Source organism: Epinephelus fuscoguttatus, linkage group LG5 (assembly GCF_011397635.1).
Source record: "Epinephelus fuscoguttatus linkage group LG5, E.fuscoguttatus.final_Chr_v1".
Taxonomy (NCBI): Eukaryota; Metazoa; Chordata; class Actinopteri; order Perciformes; family Serranidae; genus Epinephelus; species Epinephelus fuscoguttatus.
This window is the reverse complement of record NC_064756.1, coordinates 43,853,323-43,867,753: the sequence shown is the minus strand read 5'-3', so window position 1 is coordinate 43,867,753 and position 14,431 is coordinate 43,853,323. Positions and strand designations below refer to the sequence as shown.

At 40.6% G+C, this 14,431-nt stretch overlaps 1 protein-coding gene across 8 annotated transcripts in view; it reads left to right on the top strand.

Annotated features, from left to right (window-relative positions):
* Positions 1-14,431, top strand: part of usp32 (ubiquitin specific peptidase 32) — a 266,626-nt gene that overhangs the window by 88,154 nt on the left and 164,041 nt on the right. For all 8 annotated transcript variants that reach the window (XR_007449393.1, XR_007449395.1, XR_007449394.1 and 5 more), the window contains exon 6: positions 14,214-14,345. Coding sequence is in view for 1 of the 8 variants with exons in the window: in XM_049576738.1 (XP_049432695.1) it covers positions 14,214-14,345 (132 nt within the window). In the remaining 7 variants the exon portion in view is untranslated. The remainder of the gene's footprint in view (positions 1-14,213; positions 14,346-14,431) is intronic.

The window sequence follows — 14,431 nt, the reverse complement described above, 5'->3', positions numbered from 1 at the left end:
CTCTTAGGGTGGTATCTGTATCATCTTCAAGCTCAGGTCCTCTACAAGAGGCCTGGGAGTTAGAGGGTTCTGCGCAGTATCTTAGCTGTTCCTGGGACTGCACACTTCTGGACTGAGGCTTCAGATATTGTTCCTGAAATCTGCCGGAGCCGCTCTCCCAGTTTAGGGTCACTGCCCCTCGTGCTCCTACCACGGGGACCACATCAACTTTGACCTTCCACATGTTCCAGCTGTTCTTTCAGCCCATGATACTTCTCCACCTTTTCGTGTTCCTTCTTTCTGATGTTGCTGTTGGCTGGGATTGCCACATCTACCGCCACTGCCCTTTAACGGTGTTGTCAACCACCACTATGTCCGGTTTGTTAGCCAGCAGCTGTTTGTCAGTCTGTAAGCTGAAATCCCACAGGATCTTAGCCGTGTTGTTCTTGCTGTAAATTATAATAGTAGGCCTCACATGGGGCACCATTAATGTTGGAAACAATTCTGGGCCTCACACAGTGGCACCATTAATGTTGGAAATTATACTGGTAGGCCTTATGGGGGAATACCATTAATGTTGGGAACAGCCCTTGATGTGTGATCCTGAGGGCACAACATGTTCAGTCCACAGTTGGAAAAAGTCATTTGTCAGTTCATTCACATTGTAACATCTGGGCAGTTTGTTAACCAACTGGGCATTTGTTAGCACTATCTATCTTAGCTAAGCAAGAATAGTCTCTAAGGACATAACAAAACCTTCAGGTAATAAAACAAAATCCAGATAAACAACAGTGACAGTGGAATGTTAGTCATGTAAATGTGTAAGATGAGATGCAGAGAGTGGCACCTACAGTGACAACAACATGTGTATGACAATGTCTGTGAGGTCATAATGTGGTGTCCTATCCTAGTGTTTTGAAACTAGGGGTGTAACTGACAAGATTCTACAAAAATAATCTAAGTGTACTTGCAAAGTTGGACAGTGGTGTCAGAGTCCAAACCAGAATTTAGACTTCCTAAACTAATAGTAGGGTGTCTGGCTATTACTGTTTAGAATGACTGGGGCTGCTGCTGTTGCTGACAACTCAAGTCTGCCTAACTGCAAAAAACAAGGTACTTTGGATTAGCATTTGTGCTACTGTCAGTACAGTGGTTGACACCAGAGGCAGAGAGGCATTCAGAGGCGCTGTCACTTTCTGAAAGATTTTGACTGTATTCTGAACTATGGCCACAGATGCTGCGCTCCTCATCTGACTGGTCAATTGGCAGGTCACAGTTCTGGGCCAGAATATCTGAGTATGGCCTTCTACAGCTTCTGTTCTGTGAATGGCCATCTCGACACAGTTGGGGGACATAGTGGTCATGCTTCTTGTCTCCCTGCTGTCTTTTCACACACCCCCTTTGAACTGTAATGAGGGTGGTGTTTTGGGGCAGAGGATCTGTGTGACACGGCAGGATTTGAACTGGAAGGCTTCATTGGCATCTCCTTGGCTTTGGAAGTGACAGCAGGTTCCCAAGCTACCTGTGTAAACTTCTTGAGCTCTTGTATGGATGGGATACCCTTACACGTCATTAATCCAATACGAGTGCGTACACAAGGATCAGGGTCCAAAACTAACTTTTTCACTTACCAGCCAGGCTGGCTGGTAAGTGAAGGAAAAAAAAAAGTCAAGTCACTTAATGCTGCCGGTGGATGAGACTGGGGGGTGGCGGCAGCGGGAGCATGATATTTTTTCTTACTTCTTAATCTTCTACGGGGGTTCAGAGCATGGAGGTACATTAACAATAGGTTCGTTCAAGATGAGCCAGTCCTGCGCAAATTCGATCACCGGCGATCGGTGCACAATGCATGCTGGTTAGTTTTGTGTCTGACTTCATCCCGACTTGCTCTGACGTATTAAAAAAGTGGACGGTGATAAAACCACGAGAGCGAGGCGGCCGCAGTTTTTAGAGCCAAGCGCTGCAGTTGCTTTCCACCGACTGCACTGCCTGGCCCTCACCTGATCTAACAGCTGATTGGTTTAGATGTCGACTCAACAAGATGACGTTTTAGATAAACTTTTAATTTTTGTTGAATTTTAGAGATTAAAATTGTATTTGTCTGATTTGAAGCTTTATTTTGTGAACGGAAAACATGTTTTGTGACTGATGGTGAAGTTTAGTTGTCACAGACTAAATAGGCCTACACTCATCATGAAGTATACAGAGTCTACTGTATATTAATATTGGACTTTTTTAATTATTGAAGTATTTAGCAACACAGAGACTTGTGGTCAGTGGGATGTTAGGATTCTTAAAATAACATCTGTACAGATGTGAAGCCCTGACTGTATCTAACTGAGCCTTAATGAAAGTTGTTGTCTTGTATTTTTTTTTCCTCTGAAAATATGAACCTTATAGTCAAACACAGTTTATTCAGCCTGTGTAGTTGAGGGGACAGGTCAAACTGATATGATGCTGATTTACAGGAGAATTCATGTCAAATGGAGGATAAACCATGAACATAAACTACAGATCACCTGTAAAGCATTTTAATAAATTAATCTATCACAATTAAAACAACTGGAGACTGAAAACAAACTGATATATGGGTATGATCACTTTTTTAATAAATTGACATCATTCCAGACAGGATGTAAGTGTGTCTGTGACTTCCTGTACAGACTGAAGGCTGCTGGAAACTGTCGGGAAACTGTCCGACTTCACTGCAGCTTTTTGTCACCGCCCCCCGGTGCGGCCGCCTGCTCTCGTCTACTTTCCAGGCGAGGCGCAGTTCATCTTGAACAAGCCTATTAACAAAGTAGCGGAGTGAGAGAGTGGTACATCGTGTCAGCCGAGGGGTTTCCTATCTGTGCAGCCGAGCACCACAGCACCTCCACGGACTATTACATCCAGACGGTCCCAGTGTTTCCTCCACAGGCTCCACTTCACCCAGCTTCACTCAGCTGCCCAACAAACCCGCTGCTTCTTCCCACTTTAACCTGAATAACAAACTGGGGCTCGGTGCTCTGGTTGGATCCAAACGGAGAGCCAGCTCTAGCTGGGAAGCTAGTGGAGGCTAACTGGCTGTGCTTCCCTCCGGTCATGCTGCGGCTAGCGCTCCGCTAGCCTCACAGCTGCGCCTCGCCAACAAGCCTATCAACAACAGCTATCCACCTCGGCGTGCTGTTTTAATGTCATGACTGACACACTTACTTGACCAAAGATCGTCTCTCCCTGAAATACACATTACTCTGCCAGGAAACCAGCCGATACCAGCATCGTTCTCCAGTAACAAAAAATGTATTTTTCACTGGTAAAAAAAATAACTCGCCAGAGTGGCGAGTGGTCTTAAAAATTTACCAGCCAGAGACAAAATCTACCCGTAAATGGCGAGTGGCGAGTGTTAGTTTTGGACCCTGACAAGGATGCAGGTTACGCAGGAACAAGGGCTTGAAGGTTGGGTTCTCTTCTAAGCCTGGTGCATTCTTGGCTTGAAAGTATGCGTGTCTCAAACATTTGTAATAATCTCTAGGATCCTCAAGACATGAATATTTAATTTGGAGGGCTTCAACCATAGATGAAATTTCAAAAGCAGTAAAAGAATATTCTTCACTCAGTGCTTGATGAAGCTGGGTCTAATTATTTCTAACACTGGGACGCTGGCAATGAATAAACTTGTGGACAGCTTCTGAGCTGGTCTTCCACACAAGTTTAATCTTCTCCCTTTTGGTTGCATGTGGCAGGTCAACTAAACAGTTGTCTAATTCTCTCATATAATCATCAATATGTTGATCTCAGTTGTCTAAGCGGAGGCGGTGTTAACCTCTTATCCAGGGAGAAGTTTGAATCAGAGAAGCTGGGATCACACTGGCTGTAGGACTGGTGGGGCTAGATGTTCTGCTCTAAGCCTGAGCAGTTCTTCCTTATACAAGCAGAGGTCTAACTCTGCTGAATGCAAGTCATCTATATAGCGCATGGCTTTCTCGTTAGCCATCTGTGCTTCATGGAGGAGAATGCATTTTGCGCTCTTAGGGTTTCTGCCTCCTTTTCTAGGGGTGCTTTGCTCTTAAAGGCAAGGCTGGTTTGACTGTGAAAGATCAAGAGCGAGCATTTTAGCAATGGACCATTGGATGCAGTCTGTACATCACAGTTGTGTCACTGAGTAGAGAGTTTATCTCTTTACTGCACTCACTGAGACTCAACCTGTTCATGAGTTCAGGACAACCAGGGTGTAGGCTCTGTGCGATGGAAGAGATAAACTGTTCTAAACAGGGGTTCTCCATTGTTAGGTCTTGAAAGGAAGGTGAGGCAAGCACAAGTTGTTTTAGTACAAGTCAAATGTGTGGGCAGTTTACAACTTCACAGGGCTGGTAGCACACTATGGCTCTTGTGCTGTTATCTCTTACTTAGGCTGAAATGATGATTTAAAAGAAGAATAGGAACAATAGAATCAACACCAAATTCTGACAGCTTGATCAGATTGCGTTGAACATGTGGTATTCAAATGCTGAACCAAAATCTTACAAGTTTCTACAGGGTAGGTCAACTTGAAAAGCCAGCAGCAATAGCAAACTAGTGTAACATTATGAGGGCTTAAAGATAGCAGTGATCAGTAACACAGTGTCTCTTAAGTTTGCTTTAGCTTTATGAATCAGTTAATTGTCACCACAGTGTACTTGTTTGGAAGTACAGCTGAATGTCTATGAATGAATGTAATGAATGTAAAGACTTTTGAGTTGTCTCAATATGGAATCAACAATTTCTGGTTTGAACCAAAAAATGTACCCTGATATTAATATTGCATATTATATGAATGAATGTCAATTGTACTATGCCTCCCTACGGGGCTCCATTAGTGTTGTAAATTATAATAGTAGGCCTTACACGGGGCACCATTAATGTTGGAAACAATTCTGGGCCTCACACAGCGGCACCATTAATGTTGTAAATTATACTGGTAGTCCTCATGGGGGAACACCATAAATGTTGGGAACAATACTGGGTGTCAAACGGAGGCACCAAAAATGTGGAGGATCTACTGGTGATACTGTAAAAGACCATTTGTTGTAATCTAGGCATCAGTGCCACGTTTTACATGGCGGCACCATTTGTCGGGACTTAAGCCTTAACACGGGCCTGACCCCGTAATTGATCACCAATGAAAGTATCAAATTGGGTATTTGAAATAATTAATAATTATTATTAATAATAATAATTAATTGTGTTAAATAAAGTGACTTAATTTACATTAAAGAGGCAGCAGATAGGATTCGTTTGTTTTTTTTAGCTTGGCGCCACCTAGCGTCAGTGTTGTTGCGTCGCACTTTTGCAACGACCAAATTGACCGTGGGGATCAGAGATAATCAATAAAATGTAGGCTGTAAAGCCACCGGTATACCTCTATGTATATGTAGAATGAGAAGGTGTGTGGACACTCTACTAAATAAATGAGTAAAGAGACCGAGCAACAATTATCAGATTTATCTGAAGAAAAATCAAATAGTAATGCAAATAATTATACCAGAATGCACAATACCAGTACAAACAAGTCACAGTACAGTATCAGTACAAACAACAGTAGACACAGTGGAATTATACCAATATGCACATGTAAACATTCCCGATTCTAGAATAAACAGTACTGTATGGAAACGATGCGGCCGGTTGGAGCTCAAATTAAATGGGAAACAAAGTTGAATGTTCACTTAGCTGGGCGTAACTTAGCTGGGTGATGCCCGTCGATAGCTGCCTCCATAAGAAGAGAGAGAAGGAAGAATATGATCAATGTGAGGTTTGAAGGTAAGTTCCGAGTCAAGCCATATCAACTCTATGCAGGTTAGAACCATCATTACATGTTATTATTAAGTTACTAGATTTTGTTCTGAGGTAGGGCTGCCACTGACGATTATTTTCATTGTCGACTAATCTGTCGATTATTTCTTCGATTAGTCGACTAATCATTTCATCGAAAAATGTGTTAAAATGTTGAAAAACGTCGGTCTGTTGCACCCAAACCCCAAAATTACGTCATCTAATGTTGTTTCATACTCACGCCAAAGGGTTTTAGTTCACTGTCACGGGAGAATGTGTAAAGCTGCCAATATCTGAACTTAAGAAGCTGCAGTAAGAGTATTTTGGGGTACTTTTATAGTACTTTTCTATGAAAAATGACTCAAACCGATTAGTCGACTACTAAAATAGTCACCGATTATTTTAATAGTCGATTAGTCATCGATTAGTCGACTAATCGTGGCAGCCCTATTCTGAGGTTATATTTTGTGCCAAAGACCATAGTGTAAGATTTTGTTTTATTGAGCAGTAGTGTATTGGATAAAAGCCAGTTTTGCAGAATATCAAAGTCTGATTGAAGAGCAGTTTGAATTTGTGAAATGTTAGGTTTAGAGACATAAATGACAGTATCATCTGCATATAGTTGAGCTGAAGTATTGGAACAAATTAAAGGGAGATCATTGATAAAAATTGAGAAAAGAAGTGGACCGAGTGTTGAACCCTGGGGTACACCTCTTTGTTGAACAAATAAATCAGACTTGCACCCTTGAATAACAACACATTGTTTTCTGTTATGTAAATAAGAATTAAACCATAAAATTGCATTTTGAGATAGACCAACTGCATGAAGTTTATCAAGGAGTAAATAGTGATCAACCAAATCAAAAGCCTTCTTGAAATTGATGAAAATAGCTCCTGTGAGATTACCAGAATCAAAAGCTGAAAATAAATCATTTCACAATTTTAAGAGCGTAGTTGTTGTTGAATGATTAGGTCTGAATCCGGATTGAAATGACGATAGAATATTGTTAATCTTAAAATAATGAGATAATTGATTAAAAATTAGTTTTTCAAATACTTTTGCAATAGTGCAGATTATCGATATAGGCCTATAGTTATTTGGATCGAGGATGTCACCACCTTTATGTATCAGGGTAATTCGGGAATATTTCCACATTACTAGTCCTCACAGGTAGCTAAAGACATATTAAACAAGTCAGCAAGTGGAAACATCAGAATATGAGAGGCTAATTTGATATATCTGGGCTCAATCCCATCAAGACCAGCACCACTGCTCAGACTCAATTGCTTGATAGCATTTTGAACTTCTGTAAGTGTTATTTTCGTAAAGGAAAAAGTACTGTGAGAGAATAAAAAATTATTGAAGCTGTGAGAGTAAGTAGAATCGGGTATTAGGTCAGAACAGACAGAGTAAAAATGCTGACTGAACACTTGGGCAATAGATAAGGGGTCATGAGATATTACATTTCCATTACGTATTTCATTAATAGGACATTTATCTTTAGTATTTATTATGGTTTTTTACTGTTCCAGAATTATTTAGGATTTTTAAAGTTATTGGAGAGACATTCCTTGTAATAATTAGATTTAGCATTACGCGTCATAGTCTTGGAGATATTTCTCAGTTTCCTGTATGTTTCCCAATCAGCATGTTCCCTTGTCTGCCGAAATTTAGCCCAAGCCCTATCCCTTTGCCTAAAGGTTCTTATAAGGTCTGCATTTATCCAGGGTAGGTGTCGACCCTTGACCTTTGAAATTTTCCATGGTGCATGTTTATCAACTACTTGAGTGAGCTCAGAGTGTAAAAAGTCCCAGGAATCCTGGACAGTTGGTATTAACTGGTACCTGTCTCAATTAATAGAAATCAAATTGTTAATAAATAGGTCTATGTTCATTTTCTTATGTTGTCTAATTTTAATTAATTTTGGTGGTGCTTTTGGGATTTTGATTTTCCATACACAGTACACAACAGAGTGATCACTAAAGCAGTCTGATAAAATACCAGCTTTGATATATCTGTCAGGGGGAGTGACAAGTATCCAATCAAGTAGCGATTGAGATTTGGGGGTAATTCGAGTAGATTCATTAATTAGTTGTGTAAAGTTTAGGTTTCCAAAATTATTTCTGTCTTTAATAGAAGACTTGTCTAACCATTTTTTGTTAAAATCACCTAATATGGTCATTTCTTTTTTACATGGGATAGAATCAATGGTGGACATCAAACAGTTAGAAGACTCTGCAGGGGCAGAGGGAGGTCTGTACACGTTACCAACAGTTATATATTTATTCTGATGAAATGTGGTTTTAACAAAAAGGCATTCAAAATGTATCGGATCAACTGTAAGCGTTATTATCTCAGAAGTTAAACTGGAGGACACATAGATAGCCATACCACCGCCCCTGGAGCCTCTGTCAGCTCTGTATAGAACATAATTTACAAATTTGATTTCATTGTCAGAGGTTTTGCTCTTAAGCCATGTTTCAGACAGTGTAATAATATTGGGATTATGTTGGGCTACCCGTGCACGGAGTAGATCTGTTTTTGGCAAAAGACTTCGAATATTCAGATGAATAATCTTTAAACGTTTAATATTATCCAGTCTGAGAGTTGTAGTTCATAAGGATAACAGCACTGATATAGAATAAATCGTAAGCTAGGCAAATCAGTAAATCAGAGAGGGTTGCGACTGGTTGTCAATAGCCCAGCAGCCTCAGCCATCCTGTGTGTGTGTGTGTGTGTGTGTGTGTGTGTGTGTATATATATATATATATATATATATATATATATATATATATATATATATATATATATATATATATATATATATATATATGGATATGGATTATACAGTCCGAGACAGAGTCCACAAAACCGAGACCAAGTGAGGTCAAGGAGACTAGAAGCTTGACTGTTCAAAGCACGGTGCAGTCAATACAGTACAAAGGGATACAGTCCAGTATAGTTAGTTCTTAGGATGCTGCCTATCCCTTCGAATATACTCAATAAAGGGACCCCAAACATCAAGGAACTTGTGATGAGTGTCTGACAGAGTATATTGAATTTCATCAGAATATATACAAGAAACCATGTCATTCAACCATTTTTTGAAACAAGGAGGGGAAACTGATTTCCACTCTCAAAATAACCCGTTTTGCTACAATCATACCAAACATGAGGGCTTGTTGAAGTGATAAGGAAAGAGTGAGAGAGAAGTTGGAGCAGTATTATGAGAAGACTGTCAGGAATCAACTGTTTACGATATATATCACTGCAACAATGAAAAATGTCATCCCAAAAATTCTTAAGCTTTGGGCAGGACCAGAAAAGGTGACCCAGAGTCTTGTCATCTAATTATTACAGGTAGCAGAAACAGAGGGAAAGATCCTATTCAGTTTGGTCTTGGAAAAATGTAGCCGATGGATGACTTTGAACTGAATAAGTTGAAGTCTGGCATTGATAGAACAAGTTTTGATCCTATTCAGTCCCTGGGCCCATAGCGCATCTGAAATCACATCACCGGTATCTGATATCCATGCCCCCTTAATATGCAGAGAAGGGGTTGCCAAGCTAAAAAGATTAACAAATTGAGAGATTAAGCGTTTGGAAGTAGGAGGTTTGGTCATAAGCTCATAAAAGCTATGTTGCTCGGGCATCGTTTCGAAGTGTGAGACCAACTGCCTGACAAAATTTCCAACTTGCAAATACCAGAAAAAATGGCTGGAAGGGAGACCAAATTTTGCCTGCAGTTGAGCGAAGGAAGCAAAGTTATTGTTAATGTAAAGGTCCTTGATAGCGCATAGGCCTTTGTCTGACCACTGTGCGAAAGCAGCATCCATCGTGCCTGGCTTGAAACAAGGATTCTGACAAATAGGAGCATGGATAGACAGCGTGGGGAGATTCAGCACAGCCTTAATCTGTTTCAAGATCTTAAATGAGTTACGCATGACAAAATCATCTTTCAGACGTCTAAGAGGTAGATTTAATTTGGAGAATAAAATAGCTGCTAAGGAGGCACCTGTAAGCACCGAAGCAACACGAGTCTCTATTATAGGCCAACTGGGGAAGAGGGAAACCGTCTGCCCAGTCGCAGCTGCAGAGTGGCTCCAAAAAACCCAGGCTCTGGCGTTACAGGCCCAGTAGTAGTGACGTAGAACAGGGAGGCCCAGGCCTCCCTCAGCTGGGGGTTTCTGTAGGTGTGCCTTAGAGATGCGAGAGGGTTTGTCAGCCCAGATAAAGGGAATAATGATGGAATCTATCATCTTGAAGAAAGAAGTTGTGAGATATATAGGTATATTTTGAAAAAGATACATAAATTTGGGGAGAACTACCATCTTGACGACATTCACACGCCCAACCAACGAGAGAGGAAGAAGTTTCCATTTGTCTGTCATGATTTTAAGTTTACCTGTCAGGTCCAAGTAGTTCAGCTTAAAAAGAAGCTTTGGGTTCCTGGTGATATTGATCCCAAGGTACACAAAGTGATCGGTGGAAATTTTAAACTGCAAGTTGTTAAGGAAGGCAGAATCGAGCCCATCAGACAGAGGCATGAACAGACTTTTTTCCCAATTAATAGTAAAACCAGAAAGCTGTCCGAAATTCTTTATAAGATTTAAAAGTGGAGTGAGGGACACCCTAATGTCTGACAAAGTCAGGATCACGTCATCTGCGTACAGGCCAATGGGACTGTTGAACACGCCGCCCCCCACACCAGTAATCTCAGGACTGGCTCTGACGGAGATAGCCAGAGGCTCTAGAGCGAGCGCAAAGAGCATGGGGGAGAGGCAACACCCCTGCCTGGTTCCAGGGTACAGCAAGAAAGGGGGAGACCTGTCGTGGTTAGTCAAGACCGTGGATTTGGGGCAGGCGTATAGCATTTTTAATAGAGTCATGAATTTGGTCGAACGCCTGCTGAGCGTCTAATGAAATCACAGCAGAGTGAGGTAAACTTGTGGAATACATAATATTTAGCAAACGACAAGTGTTGGAGAAAGAAAACCTATCTAGGATAAAGCCCGTTTGATCAGGGTGAATTATTGTGCCGATGTGTTCGTTTAGCCGGTTTGTCATAACTTTTGCAACAATCTTTTGATCACTGTTTAGCAGGCTTAGAGGGCGATAAGACGCAACGTTAGTGCTGTCCCTGCCTTTTTTCAGGAGAAGACAAATATGGGCATCATACACACTATTAGGAAAGATTCCATCTTTCACAGAACAATTTATCATTCGAAGAAGAAGAGGGGCAATTATGTCTATATGTCTTTTATAAAATTCTATTCCGAAGCCATCCGGGCCACAGGCTTTACCATTGGGAAAAGAGCGAATGGCCGTTTTGATTTCCTCTAGCGTGAAGTCAGAATCCAATTCTAGCTTAGTGGCTTCATTAAGAACTGGGATGTTCAATGAATTGAGAAAATCATCGAGGTCGACGTCAGTGGCTTTAGACTTGGAGGTATATAGCTGACTGAAAAAAATCAAAAAATCTGTCAATCAGTTCAGGATCAGTTATCAGTTGTCCAGTGGGAGAGGAGATTTTATGTATTGTCCTGTCAGCCTGTACGCCTTTAACTGCCTTGCAAGTAATTTGTCAGGTTTATCTCCTAGCTCGAAATGCTTTTGTTTGAGTTTACGGATATAATTTCCAACTTGTTCCCCAAGCATATGATCGTACTCGTACTTTATCTTCAAGATGTCGTTAAGGGTGGCTTCATCATTTGTATTGCGATAAGTGTCCTCCAACACGGCTAGCTCAGCCTCAATATCCGCAAGACGCCTCAACCTGGCCCTTTTAATGGACGATTGGTATGAGATGATGTGACCCCGCAGTCAACAAGTTTTTTCTTGATTGGAAATGACACAGGCGTCTCCCAGAAGATAAGAAGACGATGTACAAGAGGCATCTTTGTGGAAAAAAATATTTCTCAGCTTTTATTTACATTTGAACAAAAAGTGGCATGTCCAAAATTATTCATACCCTTTGCAAACTGTCACAGTCTATGGGAAAATCCAAAGTTCTACACCATTCCAAATAGTCCAAGCTGCTCTAAAGCATCCTAATTACCCTGATTCATTGGGAACAGCTGTTTTCATCAACTCAAAAGGAGAAGCCTTCAACCCTAAGAACACCATCCCCACTGTCAAACATGGTGGTGGGAACCTAATGCTTTCGGGGTGTTTTTCAGCCAATGGACCAGGGAACCTAATCACAGTAAACGGCACCATGAAAAAAGAGCAATACATCAAGATTCGCAACAACATCAGGCAGTCTGCAGAGAAACTTGGCCTTGGGCACCAGTGGACATTTCAGCACAACAACGACCCAAAACACACAGCATAAGTGGTGAAGAAATGGTTAGCAGACAAAAACATTAACGTTTGGCAGTGGCCCAGCCAGAGTCCTGACTTGAATCCAATTGAGAATCTGTGGAGGGAGCTAAAGATCAGGGTGATGGCAAGGAGACCCTCCAACCTGAAAGAGTTGGAGCTCATCGCTAAAGATGAATGGGCAAAAATACCAATGGAGACATGCAAAAAGATGGTCAGCAATTACAGGAAGCGTTTGATTGCTGTAATAGCCAATAAAGGCTTTTCTATTGATTATTGAGAAGGGCATGAATAATTTTGGACATGCCACTTTTTGTTCAAATGTAAATAAAAGCTGAGAAATATTTTTTTCCACAATGATGCCTCTTGTACATCGTCTTCGGCTTGACGACTGTATATATACATATATATATATATATGTGTGTGTGTGTGTGTGTGTGTGTATATATATATATATATATATATATATGTATACACACACACACACATATATATATATATATATATATATATATATATATATATATATACACACATATATATATTAGGGCTGTAGTCTCCTGGTCGACTAGTCGATCATTTGGTGGCTATGCTCTCCGACCAAATTCTCATTAGTCGAATAATTGCCGTGTTACTTTCATAAGGAGAAAAGTGCTACATCAATAGCTTTCCAGGATTAATCCATTATTTTCTGCAGCGGGGGGACAGGCTAAGTTACCTGTGAAAATGGGGGTGTTTTCAAAACACCCCTGTTGTTGACAGAAAGTTGGACTCGCCCACCCTCACGCTCAGCGTTGCGGTGATGCAGACCTCCTGTCAGTTTCTGTAAGCTGAAACTGTTTCCCTCAGTGGAAACGAAGCTTGTATTTACTTGTATTTCACAGAGAACAATAAGATAAGATCAATAAGAAACAATAAATTGTGAATACAGTAAAGCCTCCACTAAAATAGCATTTTAAGTCGTGTGTGTTATTTATCCTTCAGGGATTTATACTTAGGGACTTATCCTGGCTTCATATAAGCAGAGGAAATCTCCGCTCGTTGCTAGGCTAATCTATACAATGTAAAATGCCATAGGCTGGCGCTAATAATGTTAGCATGTTGTATTTGCTTGGAAAACGTGTTAGTATAAGACAGTTGTTTTGTCGGTGAATGCTGTGGAGTTGTAATGGAGCCAAATTACATACCATTACCTTTGTTACATGTTGCTGTTGTCCCTGGTTTTATATGAGAAGAGGAAAAGATCTCTAGACGCTAGGCTAATTTATACAATGTAAAACGCCATAGACTTGTGCTAATAACGTTAGCATGTTGTATTGGTGGGAGAAATGTGTCCAGATAAAGACAAGTGTTTGTCTGTCAGTTCTGCGATTTATAGTGAAGCCAATTTGCGTACTTATGTTTGAAATTGTCTCTTTTAAGCCTAGAGCGGATTCTGTGAAAAACTGGATTGGAGTTCTTGGATCGGCATTTTTCCATGCAGTCCAATCCGATGCCGATGCCCGTTTTTTGCTAATATCAGCGGCTGATATTCGGATTGGGACATCCCTAATATATATATACATATCTATGTAACAAAACAAAAGATGGACCAATTTTTCTTCGTCTTTTTGAGACAGGATGAGCCTAATTTCTGCAATGTTACACATATGATTATTATTAACACCTAGTACTGAACTGGTATGCCTTTGCTGCACAATGACATCTCTTCTCTGTTACTGGTGACCTCTTGGTTGTGTGTGCTGTTGGTGTGGACCTTTGCTGTTGTTACACCAAAATATCCTTTAGAAATGATCAGATCTATCGTGTCTGTCGTCTTTCAATCTGTCTTAAATGGAAGTGTTAATGTGTAAAAATATGTTAACACCTGATCTGCAGTTACTAGCACTTGGAAAGTGTAGAATAACATATCAGAGAATGTCAGTAAGCCACATACACTTGCAGTACAAACCTAAAGCTAAAATATAACCTTAAGCTGAAGTAGTGATCCCAATAGTTGAACTTTAACTTGTTCTTACATTTCTGAACAACACTACAAAATTCAGAGCACTTATCCCTTTGAACAGTTTTGCACTACTTATGGTTTTAACTTTGGCTTCCTGTGTTTCCTATCCTACAGTGGAGGAGTCAGACATAATTGACTTGGAGAAGCGCTACTGGCTTCTGAAAGCCCAGTCCAGAACTGGCCGCTTTGACTTGGAAACCTTTGTCCCGCTAGTCTCTCCTCCTATCCATGCCTCACTGAGTGAAGGTAAGACAATATTGATGTGTGCTTTTTATGTCTAATTGGTTTGTCAAGTTTATTCAGGTAAATCTATCAATTCAATTATCATTGCC